The sequence below is a fragment of the Gekko japonicus genome, unplaced genomic scaffold (genome assembly GCF_001447785.1).
Source record: "Gekko japonicus isolate JY-2015 unplaced genomic scaffold, Gekko_japonicus_V1.1 scaffold1585, whole genome shotgun sequence".
NCBI classification, from domain to species: Eukaryota; Metazoa; Chordata; class Lepidosauria; order Squamata; family Gekkonidae; genus Gekko; species Gekko japonicus.
The window spans coordinates 151,917-167,184 of record NW_015172602.1 but is presented as its reverse complement, the minus strand read 5'-3'; the positions used below and the strand labels follow the sequence as shown (position 1 = coordinate 167,184).

General features: G+C 42.4%; 1 protein-coding gene across 1 annotated transcript; it reads left to right on the top strand.

The window, feature by feature from the left end:
* The first annotated feature begins 5,500 nt into the window (after positions 1–5,500).
* SOSTDC1 (sclerostin domain containing 1) lies at positions 5,501–9,725 on the top strand. The gene is made up of 2 exons (XM_015421584.1): positions 5,501–5,880; positions 8,728–9,725. The coding sequence occupies exons 1-2, from the start codon at positions 5,685–5,687 to the stop codon at positions 9,141–9,143; spliced, it is 612 nt and encodes a 203-aa protein (XP_015277070.1). The 5' UTR covers positions 5,501–5,684; the 3' UTR covers positions 9,144–9,725.
* The last annotated feature ends 5,543 nt before the right edge of the window (positions 9,726–15,268 follow it).

Here is a 15,268-nt window from a genome sequence, read left to right as displayed (position 1 = left end):
AAGAGCGAAAGTTTAATTTCCTAGCATTAAAAAAAACCCTTGTGATGTATATGCAGGTACACCTGTATGCACAGTCAAAGGTCAGATTCAGACATCAGGACAAATCTGTGTTCATGCTAAACATGACTATGGGTTGTTTGCCTGTGGAAATCAGCACCACAATCAGTTAATTAGTTTGCTAAGCATCCTCCTGATCAGATGGGTGCATGGACACGTCCTGCAACCTCAGCCCTCACACAGCAACATTTTGCACTGCATTGTAATTGCTGGACCTTTTGGTTACTCCAGCAGAATGAGATGCTTGCTGGATGCATCAGCTGGGGTTACTGTCATTGTGGCTTAACAGTGGCCACAATTTTCTGTCTCATGTGGATATGGAGGATCAACAGCCACACAAAAAAAAATGCATCTATAGATATTCAGGCTTAGAAACTATGTAAAGTACAGAAAATTTGAATGGTCCCAAAGATCACTTAATCCAAGACTGTGTCCAAAGGAAGAGCTATTGCCCCTGTTAAATCTACAGCATTGTTATCAGAATTAGCATTTGAGACGAGCCTTGCAGACTCAAGACGCATGTGGATTGCAGCATTCCAAAGATTACGAAGTCCCATCTCCAGTCCATTTACTTCAAAGCATTCAGGTGAACTATTGCCAACCTGTGGCCTCCAGGTGGGGCCTGGAATTCCCTTGGGATTATGAGTGATCTCCAGACTACAGACATCAGTTCCCCAGAGGAAATGTGAGCTTTGGAGGGTGGACTCTTGGCATCACACTCCTGCTGAGTTCCCACCCTAGTCTCTGCTGTCCCCACACTCCACCCCTAAATCTCCAGAAATTTCCCAGCCCTGAGTTGACAACCCAGACCCAAAGTATGTTCTTATGCTTCTAATAGGTCTCCATGGTAATGGGGCTGTGTGGGAATTTCAGTCTTTCTAGACACAGATCTGCAAGGAGAGGAGAAACAGCATTTGCTGGACTTCTCTTTGTTGTGCAGGCAGTATTTAAGTTCGCTGTTCAAGGTCAGGCACTGGCAGCCCTTGAGAGTAACATTATTGTGAATGCTGTCTATTGCTTGAAGGATGTTTAAGTCTTTGAGACTTTTGTGTTCTCCATTGCCTAGCATGCAGAAAACAGGTAATGCGTTAAAAATGTGTGATTTTTGCTATGCTGCAGCACACAATATCTTTCTGATACAGCTGGTTCTTTGCTGAACGTGCCCTTATGAATAGTTTAATTCAGGAAAGCCATGCTTCATAATTGCTTTTTAAAAGGAAAATAGATTTCATCATGTCTGTAATTTTTGCGGGTAAAATTGGATGTGTATTAAAGCATAAAACTCATAGTCAGTCTGTGGCTAGACTCAAGACCGCCAAGTACGGATCAAGCTTTTCCACACAAAGCTCTGCTTAATACACCTCCGTTCCACCCTGCAACATTCTTGCTGTTCCAGAAAAGGGTGTGGCCAGTTTGTAATGCAGGCAGGTACCGATTGAGCCTCCCTGTTTATAAGTGCCAAGACTGCTCACTTCTGCTTTTCAACACTCATGCAATTCCCCTGTCTTTTTCACACACAAAAAATGGCGGTGATCCGTAACTTGATCTTCCATTTGTCATGTTAGCAACATCATTCTCATTAACTTGAATGAACAAGGTTGAAGGCTTGGAGATAGCTCACCTAATAAAGCCCATGTATTTGCAATTTAAGCCAAATTTAGTCCCACTCAAGCCAATGGGACTAAAATGGATTAAACTGTAAATCAAATAACAAAAGGGCCCTTTAGCAACCAGTGTTAGGTCTAGTTGTAGTGCTTCTCGATGCTGTGGGGCTTCTCTTTAAGAGCTGAGTAGAAATTGCTTGTGCTACCATTTTGTTCTCATCCCAGGGAGTATCTATTTATTTAAGAACTTTGTATGCCATCTCTCTGGACTTGCTGGAGGTGGCTCATGGTTAAAACAAACCCAATCAAGATAATGAAGCAAGTCGGTAAAACACATAACACAATGAAACAAGCCAATAAAACAAGCAAGCCAATAGAATAAATAAATGAAACAGATCAATAAAAACATGCCAGTATAAAACCAGCTAGCTTAACCTGGATGGTCCAGGCTAGACCAATCTTGTCAGATCTTGGAAGCTAAGCAGGATTGGACCTGGTTAGTACTTGGATGGGAGACAACTAAGGAACACTAGGGTGCTATGCAGAGGCAGGCAATGGCAAACCACCTCTGTTTGTCTTTTGCCTTGAAAACCCTACGGGGTTGCCATAAGTAGATTGTGACTTGACAACACCTTCAACCTCCCAAAACAAACTGAGCCAATACACAGGAATGCCACTCATTTCAACTCACTGCTTTATGTTGAGATCTGAATCTGCCTACTAGGTTAGTTTCTATGGCAGTGATCCACACATCAGTTGCCCCAAGCAACCTTTTTCAACAATGTCAAGGCTGGTGGTCTTGACACAAATGAAGAGTCAAGCCAGAAAACAGAGAATCAAGCAGGTGGGCCATCAACTGAGTCAGCAGGCAAGGGAAGAGGCAGGGGTGGGCAGTCTGGGAGCAGCGCAGCCTGTTTTTGAGCAACAAGTTAACCAGACTGAGGAGCTAGGAACAGTTACAGGACCAGCCAGAACCTTATAGCACTACCCTCAGGTCATATCTGCAGTGAACTGCAGCAGAGATAATGTCTCTTCTCTGACAAAGTACTATAGAGATGCAGACTGTACATCTGTGAAATGATTCAGGCAGCCCATTTATCAAGGATACAATATAACTTGCATAAGAAACAAAGGAGTCTCTCAATGTGTGCGAAGGCTATGCTACTTGAGATTACAGGCTGGCTCATCAATTTGCAAACAAAAACGATGGCATGCAAGTGGTAAAGCCTGCTGACTGACCTGCTTGAAGACTGAATTATAGCCAGGTAGGTGTGCTCGCTATTCAAAATGGCCACTAAATGTGCATATTACTGAGAGAACATGAGTAGTACCCCATTAATTGGAAATATTGAATTCAAGAGTTGTTCCCAATATTTCTTAAAAACAACCAGACAAGATGGTATTAGTGTATCCTGTCACTCCAGGACACAGCATAAATGGTTAAAATGTGGTGTATCAGTAGCTGTTTTAGTGGAACATCCCCAAATCTGACACTACAATGGCATTATAGTAAGATTGGGCATCTGTCATCACTCCTTAGAAATCTTCTTCCAAATTAAGGAACCCTTCCCCCAACTTAAGTAGTGCTTCCTCTGGTAGGAAGGCCACTTAAGTTGACGAAAGGCTTCTGATGTTGAAAGACTTCGGCCCTGTTCATACGAGGCGTTTTGAGCCGGGAGGGGGACGGAACGGGGGCGGAGCAAACGGGCGCGATCCCACGGCAACATCTGGGAATCGTTGCCTGCCCGTCCCTGATCCGTCCCTACCACCGAAAACGCGCACTAAAAAAGAACCACCTACCTAGGTGGTTCTTTCCAGTAGAGCGCCTCAAGCCGGGCCGTGGGATCGGCCGGCGCGTCCTTGCGCCGGCACATCCCGGCCCCCGGCCGTACTGTGCATGCTCGAGCATGCGCAGTTCTGCAGACTCCCCCTCCCATCCGACTCTTCCTTCCCGGCATCTGATCATGCCGGAAGCGACGCACCACGGCTCGGGGGATCCGTGCGATCCCGCCACGGCGTCTCAACTTTGGTGCAGCTCAGATTAGCCGCAGTTCAGCCGTCCTTTTCCCTGCCGTGTGGCAGGGACCTTTGTTGAGTGGCGTGATAGGATACATAGCACTGACTAAAGGGAATCTCCATGATTAGAGACAGAAAACCTTTGAAAGTGTCAGAAGGCAACTTTGGGAGAAGGCCTTGGCCTCTACACTTTATTGTTGGCCCTTCAGAGTAACTGTGAGACAGGATCCAGCAGGGCTCTTCTTATGTTTTCATGGTCACTGTATTAGTTTAATACACACATTATTCTGATAACAGTGCTGAAATCTAAAAATAAAACATCATCACTATAGCCCCAAATAAAGTACTTTGTTATGTGAAACACAATTTAGCATTCTTAAAATGTGCCATCCATTCAAAATAATACCACACACATTGTGCACCATTTACTGTAAGAATGTTCTCACCAGAGCTGAATCTACGTTCAAGTAAACTACAGTTAAGAGCCTCTGATTATGAATGACCTGCACATGCAATATTTAAAAAGACTAAATTTCAGTGTTCAAATCATACACATTTTGGGCTAATGTTTTGATCTTCTAAAACTTGACATAGTTTTTGGCCTCCCCAGGTCTTACTTTGGTTCTGGTTGCCACTAGTTTTAATGAGGCTTGCTTCAGGCAGGTGAGTCATGAAATGTTCTCCAACTAAATTTTCTTCACTGTAAAGCACAGGCATAGATTTGTGAACCCCAGAGAAATTAGGTTGTCGTCAACTCCGCCAAAGAAATTCAGCAGAGACACCCTGCAGACTGAGAAGACAGAATCCCCGAGCACAAACATTGCTCTGGGAGAGTGCGGCTGTGATCAAAGCTGCATTTTAAAATAAGTCTCCAGGCAATCATTAAATTATTCACAGCACATAGAGAGCTGGTCCCGTGGGTTGACTGAGAGTGTGTCTGTGTGAGACCCAAAAGTGTTCTTGCCTGCCTGAATAGGATTTTTTTTTCCATATATACGAACATTCCATAGCATTGGCAGCCTTGTGCACCCTCACAGAACTGCAAGTTCTCCCCGACCCCGTCCCTCTAGGCACATTACCTGAGGAGTAACTTTGCATAATGGAGCTGCGGTGGCTCAAGTGGTTAAGACGCTGAACTGCAGGCTGTGGAAGGTCAGTAGTTCAGTGGTTCAAGACCCGGGTGCCGCAAGACAGGGTGAGCTCCTGTCTCTAGTTCCAGCTCCTGTCAACCTAGCAGTTCGAAAGCAAGAAATTGCAAGTAGATAAATAGGGACCACTTCGGTGGGAAGGTAACAGCGTTCCGTGCGCCTTTGTGTTTAGTCATGCCGGCCACATGACCACGGAAACGTCTTCGGACAGCGCTGGCTCTTCGGCTTTGTAACGGAGATGAGCACCGCAACCCTAGAGTCGGATTCGAATGGCTTTCGAGCAAGGGAACCTTTATCTTTACCTTAACTTTGCATAAGGGAAACCTGAAGATAGACAGACACCCACCCACTAAGATATTGGCGGGGGGAGAACAGAGGGCGGGATAAAAAAAAATAAATCTAACAAAGTAAATAATATAAGCAAAAAAATACAGAATGTTCAAATACTCATTTTGCTACGGAATAGCTCACATCAGAGAGAAATCCCTCTCTCCCCCACTCACACGCGCTCTCTCTCACACACACACATCCCCCCAACTGCGCGCGCCCGCTTGCTTTAGCGAGGAATCCTGCAAGGAGGGAGCGGTTTAGGCGCCTCCTTCCCTGCAGCCTCTGATTGGTCGGAGCCTCCCGGCCCTTCCGCGGGGATCCCGCCCCCCTCCTTTTGCGCCCGCTCCCCGCTTGCCGGTTGAAGCGCTCCCCAAGTTTCACACCTGAACGAGTGCCAAGCGGTTGGTTGGGGGCTATAAAAAGGCAGCCCGGAGGAGGCCTTTCCCAGTTGTGGAGGAGGCAGCTGCCGAGGCGAGAAGGGCCGGGGGGAGGGGGTTCTACAGTCAGGCAGGCAAAGCTTGAGCTCGCCATGATCCCCGCCACGCTCCAGTTCTCGGCGTTCCTGCTCGCCTGCTTGCTCCTGAAGAGCTGCCTGGCGTTCAAGAACGACGCCACGGAGATCCTTTACTCGCAGGTCGCGAAAGCCATCCCGGCCATCCCCAGCAGCAACAGCACCTTGAATCAAGCCCGGAACGGAGGCAGGCACGCGGGCTTCGATCGGAACAGTAAGTCTCGGGCATTCAGCCGCCCTCCCTACTCCCTGATGATGCCCCACTCGCGATTTCCATGCAGGAGTTTCACACCTTTAGGTTTTTTTTTTTTTAGTGGGATGATCCAGAAATGGACTTGTTTGTCACTAATGATACTTCCCTTAGAAGTGGGGTTTTTTTAAGGGGGTCTCACGATTGGGGAGTCTCCATCTCATCTCTACCGGAATCTCTTAGAAGCCGCCGCACCTCAGCTTTGTGTTAGGTAGTTTTATGTCCAGAGCAGTCTTCAGAGGCACAAACACTTGTGAATAATAGAGAGAACAGAGAGAGGCTTGGTTTTCCTCTGCAGTGTTTCCTTCTTCCAAATGCCAGTCTGCTCTGATATACAGCTAAGTTGTTTGGGAACTAAAGCAGTTGGTGTTGGTGTCTGAGGAGAGGCTGAACTCCCAGCCTTTCTCCACTGCCTCTATTTGCAAGTGCTTCATCTGCCTGTGAGGCTTTCCAAAGCTAACATTTACCTGCAGTAGCAAGGCTTTGATTGGGTTCCAACACTTTGTCTTTATTTCCTGATGAAACATTTACCTGCTTCAGTCCGTATAAACAAAACAGGTTCACAGCCTACCTGGAAACTCTGCTCCGACTTGTCTTTGAAGTGGTGTTTCTCCCCCTCTCTGCCCCTGCTGCCTTTTCAGTGGAGAAAGGACAGAAATGCAGGAAAGCTTTTTTACCTGGCTTGAGTCAGGATGTGGCTCTAAAAGGTGCCTTGATTTTAGTAGAGACACCTTTATCTCTCAAAGAGGTCTTTCATGTGTCTTTCATCAGGCATGCCTGCCTTTTAATGGTGCAAAGTATAAATACACAGGAAATATCTTGTCACTTCTAAGATTTACTAAAACAACCCAATAGGCATTCATGGTCAGTGAACTGTTACTTTGGAAAAAAAAAAGCTAACTATGTATGCAAGAAGACAATGCAAGGAGACACATTCCTGAGCCAGGTGCTGGAGGCAAGCCTGTGTCAAACTGATTTAGGCAAGCTATGATGTTCAGAAATCACATCCTCTAGAAACAGTCTTCAGCAGAAGAGACCTAGCTGGTGGCTCCTTTAGATTTGCCAAGCAGCCAATTCAGCCAAATGTTTCTAAAGGAGGATTACTTCAAAAACGAATGTAGTCATCGGATAATTTTTCTCCTCCAAAGGTAACTTTCCAGTCACTTTGCAATGGTGATACAACTGGTTGTGGGAAGGGTCTAGGGGGAGGTGGAACCACAGACCAACTCAACTTTGATGTCTCTGAATCTAGGGCTAGGTTACAATTGCTTATGAATTGTGCCCTTGATGAACTCTTGCTGGGTCCTGAGGAAAGGTGTGGGTCAAACAATCCAGTGTCCATGGGCCAAAAGGCCCTGAAGATTTCATTCATCAGTAAAAAGAAAGAAATATACTATTTGGCAAATTTAAGTTGGCCTGCGTGGCTCCTGTAAAAGAGGAACCTTCCCCATGAACTCTTCCAGGTGGATCTGCCTCAGGAGCTAACAGGAAAAAGTTTTGTTGCAGCTTCAGAAGATCATGTGGCTCTCCTTATTTTAAATAAGCAAATGTACGACCAAATATCATCAAGACTCCCATAACTATAAATTATAATATTTTCAGTAAAGGTAGTTCTTGTTTTAATATTGCTCTTCAAAAGCACACACACTTCCTGGATAACATTTACTTTGAACAAAGAAAATGCAAGTGTAAAAAGACTGCATATTGAAATTCATGGTGTGTTCTTTTCCAAAAGTAATTATTAAAATAAGGAATGGTGCTTAACTTCAGTGAGGATATCTACAGATACAAGCAGGCACAAACTTGCCTGTATTTGCAGCTAGTTCAGCACCTTCTTGATACAATGTCAGTTGACTTTTTTAAAAAGATGAAATACTGTTGCCTTAGGTTTTACAGTAGTGCTTGTTTCAAGAAAGGGTACACACAAGCTGTGTCGCAATAGTGTAATACTGTTGCCTGAAGAAGAAAAAATAGCTCTGCCCATTATCACCCAAGAAACATGTCTAGAGCACAGATGTTTAAGCATTGCCCTCACATTAAGCATCAGTTTTCCTTAGGGATAAAATGCATTTCTTTATCTATGTGGATATGGAAAATCATTTTCCCAAACTCACACGTGTAAGTTTTTGTACACAACTATATTCAACGTCTTGGAGGAGATCCATCTTGGATCAAGATTCAGGACAAGGTTTTCATGAAAGGGAGGCAGATGAAAGGGAACCTATAAAATGAAATTACCTGTGATAGCATCAGTAGCTGAGGCAGCCCTAATATGCAGGGAGGCTACAGTCAACAATCTAAAGCAGACCCATTGACTTTTACATGGTTGCTCTGTCAAAAGAATACTCTCCGTGTAGTAAGCCATATGGAATAAAGTGGAACTGACTTCCAAGTAGACCTGCTTAGGATTGCTTCCATGCTTATCCAAATCATGACTGATTAGTGCTGGAGCATCAATTGGGGGCCTCTGATCAGATGCCCAGCCTCCACTGGGTTAACTATATTATACTATAGACATAAATGAAAAAAAAAGAAGAATATTCTAAGAACCCGCCCAAGGTTTCAAGTAAAGTTTCCACAGATTGCAACAAACCAAGGTTTCACCTTGGGAGGCTACATCCCAGTTTGGATTCTGGAGCTCCTGGCTCATATATTGCATCATCAGTATGGTGAAAGAGAAGGAGGATGTGTGTATGTGTGAGGCACTTTTCTACTGAACCAGGCCTTTGTCATCTATTTGAATGCAATGAATAAACAATTATAAATCACTAGAATCTGAGCATTGATTCCAGTATTCTGTGTCTTTTACAGGTCGTGTTCAAGTTGGCTGCAGGGAATTGAGATCTACCAAATACATTTCAGATGGCCAATGTACTAGTATAAACCCCCTGAAAGAGCTGGTATGTGCTGGGGAGTGTCTTCCTTTGCCAGTATTGCCCAACTGGATTGGAGGGGGTTATGGGACTAAGTATTGGAGCAGAAGGAGCTCACAGGAGTGGAGGTGTGTCAATGACAAAACTCGCACCCAAAGGATTCAACTTCAGTGTCAAGATGGAAGCACAAGAACCTACAAAGTAACTGTGGTGACAGCATGTAAGTGCAAGCGGTACACCAGGCAACACAATGAATCCAGCCACAACTTTGAAGGACCATCTCAAACAAAGCCCGTACAACATCATAAAGAGAGGAAAAGAAACACCAAATCCATGAAGCATACCACAAGTTAGAACTTGGCCATCAGAGTTATAAAACTTGAACTTAATAGTCCACTGCTTTTACAGATATCACTGCCTGAAAACACACAGACTTGTCATTGTTGCTTCTCAGCTGGGTGTACTTTGACCAAACTCAGAAGGGCACTCTATGCATAAGGATCTCTCCAGCAAATCATCCATAATTTCAAGATGAACATCCAGCTCTGCTCATTGAACTTTATTTTTTCCTGGTTATTTTTTGGAAACAGATGTTGCTATAGACACTTGATCAAATTTTATATTGTACAGAGTTGCTGTTGTGAGTTTTCATAAAGCATATTCTTCAGATCATCTACTGATGTCCCAACTGAAATAAATTCCTTGAATAACACTGCAGTCAGCCAAAAGCACCATGCATGCTGATCCTTCTATTCAGATGTCTTTATCCACAGTATTTTAGTAACCAAAAACTGCATGACAGCAGCTGAAAAAGTAAATCTGAATAAATTCTATTTATTTGTCAATGTAATTATTTAACGAGCTTTTATGTGTTTCCTGTTTTTTTAAGATGCCTGTTTTTGTTTCATGATGTTCTTCCCCCCGTACATCAAAGTATTTTCCTCTAATTTGTGACCAAACTAGAATATACATTTTGTACATAATGTAAGATACGTATTTCTAATCCTGTTTTGTTGTCATTTTCAACATAAGACATTTTGAAAAATATTCTATAAATACCTTGTTAAAATGCATTTGTATTTTTAAAGTGTGCAGTTCAAAGGTAGACCATATTTCACACCAACAGCATCCTTTTTAAATAAAAAACAATAACATATTGTCTTTGTTTTATCTGGTACATAGAATCATTCATCAATGGCACCAGCCTGTTCATGCTTCAAAGACAAATGCTGCTGCTACCATTGTACCTGACTGTAGCGGCAATGTAGAAGCCACATTAAATTGCTCCCTATGGCAGCTTTATCTGTGTGCTTTGGCGGATCATGTGATTTATTTTATTATTTTTGCTTACCACCACACCTTTCTGAAGAGATCATCTGTGATGGTGTGAACAATTTGCCTGCAGAACCCACAATCTCTATGCCATGACAGTAACAAAAGTTTTGGCTGAACAGACAATACTCTAAGATAATGGAAGGTGGTGGATATACTCATTTCTTTTGTTTCAATGCCCTCTTTGGTCAAACCTTATAAAACCTGTGAACAGATGTTGGTTGGTTTTTCAACCAAGCCACTCAAGTGGCTGCTTGAGGACACACAGTGAGGAGGGAAGTGATGTACCACAAGGTATTAGCTTACCCCCTCCCAGCACCCAATAACATGGGAGATGTCTGCAGTCACTTCCTGAGTCTGTTCCACTGCTGTTGTCAGAGGGTCTTCACTTGGAGCCCAGATAGCAGCAGCACAGGCCCAGAAGGGGGATTGGGGTTACCAATAATGTTTTTACCACAGTACCTTAAAGCTCTTACGTAAGAAAGGCTAATTGGTCTCCTAGGTGGCTTCTAATACAGCTACTATTGAGTTGACCCTGGCTCTTAGAAAATACGTCTACTATGTTCATTTATTGCATATATGCAATAAGTGGATGAAATATTGTTTTAAAATGTATGTGTAAAACCAGATCTGGTAGTCCTATTCAGTGTAGAGAAAAACATTTCAGTAAATGGTTTTGGCTTCCAAAAGTCTTAGGAAACTATTAACAGCTGGTGCTTAGTAATAGTTTGGATTAGCCTCAAATATAATTTCTGCACTGTACATTTGGAAAATTTCATGTTTGGGGTTCTTGAAAAGAATACGATCATTGCTTTCTGATTTCGGGTATGGATGATAATTCATATACTTGTAATGCTGAGTGTGACCATTCCTGTACAAAAAGTTTAGCACTTTATTTACAAATTCTGATACATTCCTGAGTATCGGAAACTGGCTTTTTAGTTTGCCATAAAATAATAACTGTATTCAACCTTATAAACGTTGCACAATGTTTGTGCTTTGTAAAACCATTAGCAACTATAGAAACAATGCAATACGAACGATTTCGGTGGATGCATGACCTTTTGTTCACTTGCAGCCCAACACTAATGAATATGTAATAGTCTTGACCATCTTGAAACAGTGGCTGCAGAAAGAATGGAGGAGCAGGCCCTGTGAGTCAAAAGTAATGGTGACTTCCATTGCATTATTCTGACTATTAAATACAGATTATGTGGACAGGTAGATAAGAGACAGCCAGGCACATATTAGTCTTGGAGAGGACAACTGTCTGTCAAATCCAAGCAATGCCACCTGGAAATGTGCAAAAATAATTTAAAACCTTGGAGAGCTATAGAAACCAGGGTAAATTCATATTAGGCTTGATGCATCATGAAATCAAGAAAAAAAAATCAATGCCAGTCTTCAAAAGAAAAGTGTATTTTCTGTCAGTGAGTTATGAAGGCTTCTCATAAATCCCACCCCCCATATTAATGATATATCACAATTTACTAATGATACACTCAGCTATGCACACTGCTGTGTATGCTAGGGGCAAAAGCTGCCACTCCTGTGAAGAAAAGCTCCACATGTACACTTCTGAACCAATTCTTAAAAATGGACCTAAAGAATCACATTTAATCCCATGACTGCAGAAAAAGGGGGTGCTTTATAAACAGCACAAGGCTCATGATAAGGTAGCCAGTTTGCTTGCCACCATCCTTTTTCAATTGAACTTTTGCCATATCCTCCAGTTCCACCTCTACTGAGCCAAAGGCCACACAGCATATATGTATATATATGTATGTATATGTGTGTGTCTTTTAATTATTTATTTAGAAAAATAGTATGGTACCTCTGTATACCCACTCAAAGTGTCTCAAAACTAAAACAATAACACAAGATCAAGCAAACAAGACAATAAAACCAGATGATAAAAACACATCATGACAATGGGTAAAACAAGTCAAGAGAATACTTTATAAGCATTTTACTTTCTAAAAGCCTTCAAAACAGCTTCCAAGAGTTAGCAACCTTTGTTCATGGCTCCTTGCATCCCAGTCTAGAATCGCAGGACAAAGTTTGAGTCCAGTGGCACCTTTAAGACCAACAAAGTTTAATTCTGGGTATACGTTTTTGTGTGCTACAACACTTCTTCAGATACAGCGAAACAAGACTTTCTCATCCATTGCATATAGTTAGGGGGATTAGTTGCCAGGAAGGGCTAATTAAAGTCAAGATGCATAAGTGACTGAGCAATAAGTATAGCTAAGATTGGATTAATGCAGTTGTGGTGTTTCTACTGTTATCTGGACTAGTGTCAATTGTAGTGTCAAAAGACACTGATTTCCTACCAGGAATACTGTGTTTATGTGAGGACCAATCATATACCTTATTTTCTTCATAATCCTTAAAGCAGGGGTGTCAAACCCATCTATTATGAGGGCCAGATATGACATAAATGAGACCTTGCTAGGCTGGGCCATGTGTGTCATAAAATGTAATGCCAGGTAGCAGAGAGATAAACTTTATAAAGGACACAGACAAACACAATTAAATATTTTTAAAACTTTAAATAAAACATTCTTATAACACTAGTACTCTTGCAATACATTGTTTATTTAACAGTCTCTGATAACGGACACCTCTTGCTCTGAACTATTGCATCAAAATGTCTGTGCTGTAGCAATCTTGAGTCTGCTGTCCAGCTGTATATCTTTAAGCTGCAAACCTACTTTTGATTTATTGAGAATCATTACAGAAATCTTATGCTCACTGTTTAAGAAGCCTAGGACCCAGGGGAAAACATGAAATGGCTGGGCATTGCGGGCTTTTGTACATAAGTTGCTTAATGTGCTGGTCAATAACATGATAAGGCATCCTGACACGTACTGAGGGTTATGTGTTTGTCTACAAAACTTCTTCCCCAGAGAAATAACTACAACTTCCTACAAAGGAAATGTACTGGGTGAACTTGATCTGGAAACACATACTCTCAGTGTAATCCACCTCACTGGCTTGTTGTTATTTCTCCTCTAAAATAGTTCACATACGTTTCTTACTGAGAAAGACTGGATCATGAGGGCATGAATACAGTGAATAAGGGGAGGAAACCCAGTTGCACCTAGGAGATCCCTGGCATAAAGATCCCAACAAAACACACACATACTGTACCAAGGCACACAAAAGCTCATACCTTGAACAAAACTTTGTTGGTCTTAAAGGTGCTTGGTATTTCTCTCATGTGACTGAGGCAGCCCAGCAAAGCAAGCTCTCCCTCGTTCCCTCCCTCCCTTCAGGGAGGAGCCTCAGCCAGTGGAAGGAAAGGCTTCTCTTTGTCTCCTGCAGCTTGCCCAGGAAGCAAGCTCTGGCTGTTCCCTCCCTCCCCCTGGGAGGAGGAGTGGGAGGAGCCTTAGCCAGTTCTTTATGAGGCTCTCTCAATCGCACAGGAGAGGCTTGCCTATCTATCTCTCCTGTGCAATTGAGAGAGACTGGTAAAGCAAGCTGTGATGTGGCAACAGCAACAGAACTGGAAAACAAAGCAGGAGCCAGGTCCTTGTGGGTTGGATCGGGGCCCTCCAAGGGCCCCGATCCAGCCTGCAGGCTATACATTTGACACCTCTGCCTTAAAGTCTCTTTGAAACTTTTGAAATTTTCCATATGTTCAGGGGGCTAGACTACTATGGTGCTGATTCTTTTCTAGTTATACCTGAGCTTTGAGCATTTCAGATTAGACCTAAGAAAGTAAATATTGTACCATTTAGGTTTTTTCAGTTGGCTACATACTCTTTTTTCTAATACAATTAGGAGACTTTTTAATTTACTATCACTTAGTCACATGTTTTATTTGTATTTTAAATCCATGGGCAAATTTTGCATCTTGATGAGTTGCCCATGTTGTATCAGAAGAAAACTGACACAACTTACTCCACAGTGAACATCTCAGTGTGAGTAAGGGAGCTATCCTAGTTCCATGTACTTCAAAAATTCAAATTAATTATGTTCCTTAACAGACATGAAGATAATTAGTTCTCTTTCCCCCTTCATTTCAGGTCCATGCTGTGTATGATCAGTTTTATGTATGTCTTTGTTAAATTAATGGAGTGCTCAGTTTAAATTATTCCACTGAGGAAGGCCAGGTTCCAAAATGCACTTGGTTCTTGTATATGGAGACAATGGCTGTGGTCACATGAGCAGTTTGCCATGATACAGTAGCATTACCTTTGCAGATTTAAAAAGCATGATCAGACAGCAACATCTACCTTCCGTGCCCCAGTTGTCAGCAGCCCATGTTGTGCCGCTTTGGAAGTGGAGTAATCAGGCAATGGGGAAAGTCTAGTGTTTATGGATGCCAGTGTTTCCATTCCACTTTCCCAGATGTCTAAACTCTCCTGCCATGAAAGGAACCCAGAAGGGAAGTCTGAACCCACAGATCTGTTTCCACCCTTTTTTTTAGTTGCTGCCTATATGCGCATGCACCTGCCTGAATAAAACAAAAACTACCAGGCAGCATGCTCGATGGTTGAGGCACTGCAGTAATGTTAATGCCTGACCACCAGATGAACTTGCAGGGAAACCACCCCTGGGTGTGCTGTCTGGTTGGTCTGCCCCACAACATTTTAAACCGGTGCAATTACAAGTGCGCCCAGATCATGGCAAGCCTCCAGTGTGACTGCAGCCAATATGTACTTTTAAACTTGTCTTTATGTAAATAGACATTTGTCTTTATATTGGGAATAAGTAGTTTTATGCTGGACCATAGGATTGTTGATTTTAAATGATATTTTAGCACTTCTGAATGTATTATGAAATTATATATGATATTTTGTACATTTGCACTAGGTACATAGTTATTTTTTTACTTTCTTTTTCTTTGTTTCAATCTTTTTAGTTACCTTTCTCCTACAGGGTTGTGTTTTTCTCCCCTTTTTTGGTTGTACCCTTGATATAATAACCTCAGCTCATATTGTAAAAAGGAATCTTACATCTGATGCTTCCTCTTCAATTGCTGAATAAGTATTTTGTGCAGACTTCAAATAGATCTGTCTGCTGCAATAGACAAGAGGGGTACAATAGTCCATGAATGATCTTCCACATGGTTTCTAAAATGCATAGTATTAACCAGGGCTGTTTTTTAAAAAAAATATTGAAAAAGAGGTGCTGGAATT